At 34.7% G+C, this 10,560-nt stretch overlaps 2 protein-coding genes across 2 annotated transcripts in view; one reads left to right on the forward strand and one right to left on the reverse strand.

The window, feature by feature from the left end:
• The window catches only part of LOC106107763 (spectrin alpha chain-like), an 18,834-nt gene extending 18,033 nt beyond the window's left edge, over positions 1–801 (reverse strand). Inside the window, exon 1 of the mRNA XM_013288764.1 lies at positions 796–801. Within this exon, the coding sequence (XP_013144218.1) occupies positions 796–801 (6 nt within the window). The remainder of the gene's footprint in view (positions 1–795) is intronic.
• A 633-nt stretch (positions 802–1,434) lies between these two features.
• The window catches only part of LOC106107764 (protein vav-like), a 14,235-nt gene continuing 5,109 nt past the window's right edge, over positions 1,435–10,560 (forward strand). The window contains exons 1-3 of the mRNA XM_013288765.1: positions 1,435–1,831; positions 3,333–3,508; positions 3,771–3,830. Of these exons, the coding sequence (XP_013144219.1) occupies positions 1,613–1,831; positions 3,333–3,508; positions 3,771–3,830 (455 nt within the window). The 5' untranslated portion in view covers positions 1,435–1,612. The remainder of the gene's footprint in view (positions 1,832–3,332; positions 3,509–3,770; positions 3,831–10,560) is intronic.

Raw genomic sequence — 10,560 nt, forward strand, 5'->3', positions numbered from 1 at the left:
AAGGTCAGGTCACACTGACATCACACTATGTATTACATCACACAGCCTTGTGAGTCATGTTAGAGGCAGACAGAATAGAATTTGATAATGAAAATGTGATAGAAAGGCTAAATTAATATTCATGAGGTTTTAATAAAAAAAACTGTGATAATTTTTTTTTTTGAAAACATTTTTAAAAATTCTTTTAATAAAATTTTAATACTTTAACTTAACACATGAAATTGTAAGCATGAATGTGCAGTCTCCAATATTTATAATGATTTTCATATTAATTTTGATCATTCTATTCTGTTTTTTAAATAACTCTTATTCCAGTCAACATTAATAAAAATAAGAAATGAACTGTTAGCAATGGCTACCAACTCAGTGTAATCAATACTCAAGTTAATGTAATTAAATACAGAGTCAAGAAACCTATCAAGTGTACTGGTATACACTTACAATGTTAATATTAAAAACCCTTTAGATAAAAAAAAAAAAATCTTATTGGATAATAAATAATAGTAATATAACAGCAAAATTGCATATCTTCACAATTAAAGTAATTACAGTAAAAGATTTATTTTGTGTGAAAGAAAGTTGATAAGAATACCTAATCAATATTTGTATGGTGCAGTGCAGTACTCACTATCGACATTCAGACAGCGTTATCTTGATACAACACAGAATTATCAATTAGGGATGAAAGTACATGGGCGAGGCGAACAACGTCGATGTTCCAGATTCAACGGCACGATACATAGCACGCATCGACGCCGCCGCTGGTAACAGCCGGCGTACTTACGCTATACCTACCTTCATCTATACGTCCTGCTCTCTATATACAATGACGTAATGCTCCAAAATAAACCAAATAAGGATTATGGGATGGGCTATAAATAGATTTCTCCAGAAATTTAAAGGTTCATAGTTAGATTTTCTTAACTATGGCTAATCGTTAACAATTATTTGACAAACAAGAATATTTTGAAAGTACGATTCATTCAAAATGAAAATACATGGGTGTGTCAAAGATAAGCGGTTGCTGAATTTGCACATACTTGATGAAGATTACTGTAGTACTTATAAATGTAAATCTTACCTGAAGCGCCGTCAGCTAATAATCCCACAAACTACTGGTATTTTATCACTTTTAGCAAAATTTAATAAAAATTCGTTCGTTCGACATACACGTCGCGTCACTCCACTTTACACAATGTTGCTATTAAAAAGATGATAAGTTTGCCAGCTGTTTATTGATTGACCTAGTTTAAATAGAAAGCTTGAGGATTGTTTGAATAGTAATCTAAAATAAAAACCATTTAGCTGTAACTGCAATGTGCTTTTAAGAAGGTAGTATGTTTGCTTGGGACAAAAATTAAAGGAATATCATAACATCCATCATTGTTTGACGTAAAGAATTTTGAAAGCTACAAGTGTCAGTTTTTTAATATGGCTATACCATGGATCAGTTGTCAAATTTATTTTATCCAGCGGAGGAGGTTGTCGTGTTTGTTGTATCAATTTGTATGTCAATTATCAATTAACCCTTGTTAATAATGGCCTGTTGATTATTAAAAAGCAGTGCTTGGAGCAAATATTATCGATGTGCAGTGTAGCGTGTGTGTAAATAATGGCTACCGGCGGCGAAGAGCTGTGGCGCGAGTGCGCGTCCTGGCTTACGAGATGTGGCTTACTGCGTCCGGACCACAAGGCAAATTGGGAGACGAGTACTATTCATGACTTGGCTTATACATTGCGCGACGGTGTATTACTATGCAATTTATTAAACGTATTGCATCCTGGTTGTATCGATATGAAGGACGTAAATCAGCGACCGCAAATGGCACAGGTATGCTGGCAGTAACGATAGCATTTTGAGTATGAAAATTAATTAATCAATAAAATATGCCTTACTGGTTCTATCACTGTAGATGAGATGTTTAAATTATCTATTGTTTGGTTGTAAATTCTAGTCTTTATACTGATAAGTCACCTTTGAGGTCATACAAGGTACACTATCCCATAATTTGCTTACTACAAAATGACTTCTAAAATAACTATTATAGTACTTAATGCTACTTGAACAGTATTGTCCATATCTATCATATGGATGAACTAGTTTAAGGACACTATACAGTACACACAGACTCACTTCACAGTGAAAACACACACACCACACTAATGGACGACATTCCGTATCAAATAGCGAAATGTCCAAAAAAAAAATCAGTGATACAATCCACACCTTTTTGAGAAAATCAGGATGTAAAAAAAATTACATGGATGTTAATTATGTATACAGCAGTGTTTAGTGTTTGGTTCCATTCATGTTGCGTAAAGCATTTCAATTCAATGAATATATTCAACTGTTATCAGTCGAATGAATGAATGAGGGTGTATTTTATTTATGTATTCACTTTATTAATGTTATATGCCTCTGTTTTAGTCTAATGATGGCATCGTTACTAGTCTGTAGTCAGCATTTCCTGATAACCTATAGATTGGTTTATTTCTTTTTATTTATGTGTTGATTATGCATAGACTTAGAAGTAGGGTGTTTCCTGTTAGGCCAGTGAACCCATTGATTTATTTGGGGTTTTTCCACATTGGACCTATGGATTATATGAGTACGATCAGCCTAATGGAAAATAAAAACCCATTAGTTCAATAAAATTATGGTCTAATTGTCTCATTAAGAAACATGCAAGAAGTATGTATATAAATGTTCATATCAATTACAAGGTTAAAAAGTCAAACATTATCAATAAACAATTTCAGTTTGTCTTATTCCTAGGGTTAACATATTTGTTATTTTAACTACATTGATTAGGTTTATTCTGTTATCTTAAATTAAATATTGTAGCAAGAAATATTCTCTCGGTAAGTGTTTGCTTCGAATAAATGTTGCAATTTTACTAATACTATAAATGCGAAAGTTTAGATGGATTTGTTAGAGTTTTTAGCCTAAATGGCTGAATGGATCTTGATGATATTTGGCATAGACATTGAGGATAGTCTGGAAGAACAATCACTTTTGTTTTTTTTTTAATTCCACATCTATGGAGTCACAGTTACATTTGAATTTTGAATCTTATTAGATTTTCAGTTTAATAATAATTATTTATGATTTTTCCTTGATAATTCTAACAGTTTTTTTAATAATAATACAAGCATGGGGATATTTGTTTTAATATGACAAGTTATTTATTGACTGAATATTTTAATAAATGTTATTTGGTTACTCACATAGTTGTATTTGATATGTGACCTTCAAGCTAGATTTGGGATGTAATAATTCCTTCATATAGTTTTGTTAAACAATAATATTTTAGGAAAATATTTAATTCCAGTTTCTGTGTATGAGAAATATAAAAGTATTTCTGCGGACGTGCCATGAGGTTTTTGAGTTACGAGAAACAGATCTCTTTGATCCATCAATGCTGTTTGATCTGTCCAATTTCCACCGAGTGCTGTGTACACTGGCTAAACTCAGTCAGTGCCCTAAGTCGTTGGCCAAAAATGTTAAGTAAGTTAATGATTTGCACAGTTATATTGTGTTTCGTCATATTCTTTTATAAAGATCGGTTGATAGAAAAAAATTTCAAGAAATTATTAAATTACCGATGTAAACTAGTTAATAGTAATTTTTACCTCTTGTTAATTACACCGTAAGGTAATGTTATTATTTTATTTATACTAATATCAAATAGTATATTTTTAGAAAATATATCTAACACTCTTGTTTGGAAAGTTTTAATTTAAAATTACAAGGAATTATTTTTTTACAGGCCATTCTCAGCTCACCGGACACAATCAGAAGAAGATATATACAAAGATCTGCAGTCTGTGTAAGTATTTTTATATTATAGTTAACAAAAGTTTTCACTCTACGATTCTATGTAATACATTATTAAATTATAGTAGCGCAAACATGTCTCTCGAAGTGGCACAGTACGATGGCAATGAGCCCCAGGAGAGGCCCGCCGAAGTCCCCTGGGTGCAGTTTACGATACCCAGTGCGACCTGCGAGGACAGAGTCGAGGAGATATATGAAGACCTGTGCTATGTCAAGTTCACCTCCGCTATGCCCGAGGTGGCCATTTCATTTTACATTCTTATCATGTTCACACACTAGCGCACGCGCCTTGGAAAAGATAATGTTATGCAGCCTTACGTAAGGTTGTGTTCAACACTGATTATTCTTTCCGGTGATACTATCAACGGTTTTGAATATGTTTACTGCACGTTCAGAGTTTTAAAAATTACACATTTTGAACAAAGCGATAATTTTTCTTAAATTAATTTACATTTTGAATACTCGCTTTTTACCTTAGTAGTGAATGAAGCAGCGACAGGACTCCCTGTTTATCATTTCTATGATTATCCCATTATTCAGGGAAAATGGGAGACTTGACGATATTTTGTTTTAAAACCAGTTTTTCAGCAGTGTAAACGTACGTTAAATGACATCGTGTAGGCCATGGTAGTGTGAATGGCGCGAAGGTCTGCGTGCGCCGGTGTGTGAACCGTAGCAGCTGCTCCGTATCTCAAATTTGTTTACGCCGTTCTGCATGGAATACGCCAGCTTAAAATAGACGAATGTATAGAAAACGCAAACCTAACACCCCAGCCCATGTCAGTCAATGAATATTCCTACGTACGCTTTAATACCTATGCGAATAAATTTAGACAAAAACAGAAATGATACGTTATAAAAATAATCAGCTTTAGTTTGAGAAATATAAATAGTCCAAATTATTTTCGCTCGTCCGGAGTTAGGATGAATGACCGCAGATTGCTTAATCTATCAACGACTCAATATAGCGTAACGTTCCTTCTTTCTTTCTATGTAATTTGGTTTTTTAGATAGAGGATAATTTTCTTTTACCTTAAAATCAAACACGATTATTACCCATTTTTGTGACATCAATTAGGTCGAAAGTTAGTAATCTACATACAGGCTAAATTATAGCTTCTATGGTGACAGAATTTTGTATGATGTACGAGCTGGGTATGGAATTTAATTCTTTGTCTACATATAAATAATGAATGTAATGTTTGCGAGTGGTTCGCGTGCGTGCCCTGTTGCCGGATGTGCGATGTGCGTTCACTCGACAGTCGGCATCGGCTCCCGTATGATAATGATCTAACATTATGAACGCGCACGTGGCAACGGCTTACTTTCTTTGCCACTGGCCACTGCCACACTGCCCCCTAGTGTGGCACATTCTTTTTGCAGCGGAAATACTTTTGAATGCATTCTATTCATGTCAGAGCGAATTTTGCATCATTACTTGCGTTGGTCATTTAGGTATAGTTGTCAATCGAACTGTCTACTGATGTTCTTGTCTTTTATAGTTAATTAGCTTTCGCCCGCGACTCCGTCCGCTTGGTATTAAATAGAAACAAAAGTATGACTATGTGTTCTTCCAGGCTGTCCTCTATAACTATGCCAAATGTCATCGAGATCCGGTCAGCTGTTCAGGCTACAAACTCTAACAAATATCCATCCATCCATTCATCTAAAATTTCGCATTTGTAATATTAGTTAGATTTTCTATGATTATTAAAAAAATACTATTATAGTGTCTCCGCCTATCAAAATTCTCAAAGCATTTAGCGAAGCTCTCAGAGGACATTTGTGGTTTTACGTAGGACGTGAGCAATATTGTCTTCTAAATAATTTCAAACATAAATAATCTACCAGGTGTTTTGTTCGTTGTTTTTACATAACCTTTACATAAATTTGTCTTAATATAAAACTGTTAGTCTATGTTTCGCCGATGTAAGCGAAATGTATTGGTTGTTTACTAAAGAAATCGCCGAGTAAAATGTTTCGTCGGAATTTTCCATCCATTACGTTTTATTTATAGAAAAACATCGCGATTTGATTATGGAATTAATAATACAACCGATTTACTGGAAACACCAATACCTGTTTTTTTTTCTTCGCAATAACAAACATGCTTCGCGATTCAGAGTAAAAAAACAAAGGCATTTCTGCTTATAATTAGCCACTTTTACTTATTATTTTCTCATGACACCAAATCTCAGATTACATAATTTTTATATTAATATTATAAATGCGAAAGTTTAGATGGATGGATGGATGTTGGTTTGAGTTTGTAGCCTAAACGGCTGAACGGATTTCGATGAAATTTGGCATAGATGTAGAGCATAGTCTGGAAGAACACATAGGCTACTTACTTTTTTTTATCCCACGCGAACGAGTCGCGAGCGAAACCTAGTTTTTAACTTTAATGTTTTGTTTGAGCAACACACATTGTAGACCAGGTAAAAATCTCTGTAAAACCTCTATATAATCTGGTCGCATAATTTTGTCTGTTCCAGCGATCAGTGTCGGTTTAGTATTTTTGGTAAAACCTTCAACAACAATCATTTGCGGTGTTCATGAGAGCATATATTTGCACAATTTGCTCGCTCTCGCGGCTATAAATTGAGAAAATCGAATCATGTGAGGGTCACATACCACCGCCCCGCCGCAGCCCCAACGCCGCCCTACGACGCCCACGTGTTGCGCTAAATTCACTTAAGTGCAGTTTTATATCAACTTGCATGAACGCTATGTGATTAAAACACTCACTCGAGCCACCGTTTATATATTACCATGACGATCGATCGGTTTTTTTTTATAATATAAGGTGGCAAACGAGCAAGCGGGCACCTGAATCCACCGAAATGGAAAGCGACCGCTGCCCATAGGTATCCGCAATTGCAGATGCGTTGTTTACCCTTAATTGACGGAGGAGGAGACGCACATAAAGAGGACATTTCCTCGTCTTATGCGTCTCCACCGTAAAATCCACTTTTTCTTCCCATTTTTTCCTATTAAGAAAAGGGTGGAAAGGGAAAGGGACTAAAACTAGGCCTCCGGCACCACACTCATCAGACGAAAAGAGGAATTGCTTTCACTTCACGCCTGTTTTCTGTGTGGTCGTGGTATTACAACGGGCGATCCGGCCCATTCGTGCGAAGATATTATAGCGGGGCCTACCACTGTTATCTTTGCATAAAATAATGGCATATGTACTACAAATAACAATACTCCATTTTCTTACACGAATAGTGAAGTATTGAAGGCGTTTAGTCAATCCAAGTAGAATTCTGAATCATCCAGCCGTTGTGTTAATAATGAACATTTCATATATTTTACAGCTATGGTATTTTCTAAGTAGACTAAAGTAATTTTAACTAAGTAAGTCTTGTAATCGATACTTGTCTGTCCGATCTAATTTTAATCTTGTTATAATGGATTTCTAGTCTCAAGGGAGATAAAGGCTGGTAGATTAATTAGGATGCTATATACAGCATTGACATTTACGCCTCCGCGTCTGATCTGTCTTGTCGCCGTCCGTCGGGGATGAGCGTGGGTGAGTGGTGCGAGTGCCAGCCTTAATGGATTATTGGAAAAGATCGAGAGTTATTCTAGAAAACTGTAGAAACAATAAAATACCAGATGATATGTTTTTTAGTCTTAACCTCTAGTTATCTATACTAATATAAATTATTGAAATAACTCAAAAACTACTAAGCATATAAAAAAAAACTCTGTTAGAAAGGTAATTTATCTGTGAATAATAGGCTATGTTTCTTTATTATTTTTTTAATTTTACGCGGACGAACGACTAGTGTTTGCATAAAATAACACGCAATAGATAGTTTAATAAACATCATGGGTTTCTCTCATCATAGTAAATCATAGATTAACGTTTCAATGTTAATTCTCAAAACTTATCTTTTGATATGTCGTCGGATATATCTTTTGCAAAATATACAAATAACCAATTTTCATATCGGTATGCACATCATTTATCTATATACGTAAGCGTACGCTGGCATTTTAAGATAAAAAAATTCTTTACTTTAAAATAAATTTTAGTTGTCTTTATATTTCATACACATATCGTAAACAATGACCGTACTGTTGATAAGAGCGAGTTTTCTGTAAGCTATCGTATTTCGAAGTATAACGATAAATTGTCTTAAGTTCTTTCATGATAGTATTCCAGGAACACTCACACGGGTTTGTGTAGGGGAATTTGAACTTTACGAACATGTTCCATGTATAACGGCGTGATTACTTTATCATGGGAAAAGCTGACAAATCCTTATTGAAGAAGACGAATGAAAGAGGCTTATGCCAGCATGGGTTAATTTTATTCGCTTGGTAGCGTGTGCCTCGACATGCCCGTTGAATTCAGTACTTTGGCTAAGATTTACATACATTTATGTATATTATTGTTTTCTTTTATACTTAAGAAAAGTCAACGTTCCCCTTATAGGGATAGGCATTGAGTTATTCATGTTAATTTTTCATGTAATAATTTCTACAGCTTTTATTAAATGCAACTAAGCGGTGGCTTCTCATAAAAAAAGTGTTGAAAGTTTTTTCTATAAGATCGTGGTGAATTTTATTTATCATTTACTTTCGACCTACTTCATTGAAAACTGTTTATAGCAAACAATACAAAGACCTATATGATTTTCATTTCAATGAAGAAAAAAAACTCGAGCGCTAATACATCTTTTGTATCCACTTCCTTTTAAAGAAATATTCTTTTGTTGTATTTGTTTATAAGCAATGATGGTTACATCCGATAATATGTTCGTATATTTTCGTAACACTTCTGACGTCAAATTCCAATGTCATAGCGAATTCGTTCCGACTAAGTTTGCGTGACGAGATTATCTCCGGTATTATTTTTATGAATAACGAAGGTTAAAATATGATATCCATTTATTTTTATATCAATGAAAATTGAAACATATTAATAGAACAGAAATTGATGTCTTTTTTGTACTAAATTGTCGCATACCTGTTTAAATTTGGTCCTAGCCGTTCGCGGAAGAATCCCGTTAAATGTTACTTACGCGCCTATTTAGACTCTAGGTATTATAAGATTCACACTTAATGGAAGCTCGTAGTTTGCTTTGAGCGTATGTTCAAGCAGGCGTGTGGAGAAAAGCACGCGCAAAGGTGTACCTACAATAGGATTGTGCTCAACATCCCGTTCGAAACTGCGAGCCTTCATTAAGTTTGAATGGCATTATACTTTTGACACAATTAGTGCATTGAACGGATGTAGTGGAGCCAATAGGGACGCACTACGCATGTACCTCCCCTCCTCCCCTTACACCGTCTTTAACGTCCTATCTACTCGTAACGTTATCACTAATTTTACCAAAATTAATTTGATTAAAAATTTTAAAGCTACAAAAAAAAAACTGTTAGGACGACATGAATATGACAGAAACATTTCGATAGTGTAGTTCAATTATAAATGACTCGCATATTTCTATTAAATGTACCATTACTACATTATCAGAATTCCGTTCGGATGGCCATTGCCCGTCCTTCCTTGCGTGTCGCTTGCTGTCCGTTGAATTATATAATTTATTTCAGCATTTTCCAAATGTAGGTCAGTGTACACTCACCCTTACAATAGTGATGTCAGTTTTCGCTTTTGGCAAAATGGGCTGTTAAACGAAGGTCGGGCAAGCAAAGGACATTTTTTATCACAGCAATTTTATTACTATAAAATTATATGACATCGTTACCGATGTTACGCTTTACTATAGTTCTTGGAAGTTAATTACTCGTAATGTTGTATTTTATGGTAATAGTCGAGGAATATGGGAGAGAGTTTAAATATTCAAGTTTACGATGATCATAGAGAAAGTAATTTATCATACAAATGTTGTAAGATATTTATATCTGCAATTATTATGGATAGCTGATCGAAAGAGAACATGGTGCATAAAAACTTATTAATTTATCTGATGCCTTACAGTAAACGGTGCTTTAAAATATTTTTTATTCTAAGTACCTAATTGGTTCGTTTCAATTTTGAAATAATTCTTAATTAAAATATATGACGTGGTTAGTTTTAGCGTTCTTTAGTTAACTGCATGTAATGAGAGCAGTTTGATCGTGGGGTATTATGGGGGTGGGGGTATTAGAGCGTGCGTGTTTGACGTGTGTGTGTTCGGCGTGCGCAGCGGCGTCGCGTGCCCGCCGCGCGTGGCTGACGTGAGCGAGTACACGAGCTACTGCGCGCGCATTCGAGACGAGGAGATCTACCGCGACCTGTGCGCGCTCAAGCCGGCGCACGCGCACGCGCCCCTCGTCCACGCCGCGCATGCTCATACGCTGCAGAACAACGCTTTTACTGTACGCCTGCATTATTGGTTTTTATTAAATTTTATTAAAAGACGTGTGTTGTCTTAAACAAATTTTGAATTTCTAAATATTTGTTAATTGTTGTACCAACTTGTAACAGTTAACTGTTTAACAAATAGGTTATTTTCTTAATGAAATGTTTTAAATCACCTTAAAAAAGATGCAGAATTCTCCCCCAACTGTCATTCCTACGACTTTAGTATTTGAAAACTAAATAATGTATTACCACATAGAAATGTATGGCGAATAGTGTATTCTTACCGTTAATTGCAATAAAAAATGTATGGTTAACAATCAGTTACTTTGTGTACATTACAATGTATTATTAATACTTTAATATACTAATTTTAAATAATAAATTAATTGTCTTAATAAAA

This window comes from Papilio polytes, unplaced genomic scaffold (genome assembly GCF_000836215.1).
Source record: "Papilio polytes unplaced genomic scaffold, Ppol_1.0 DF821845.1, whole genome shotgun sequence".
Classification (NCBI taxonomy): domain Eukaryota; kingdom Metazoa; phylum Arthropoda; class Insecta; order Lepidoptera; family Papilionidae; genus Papilio; species Papilio polytes.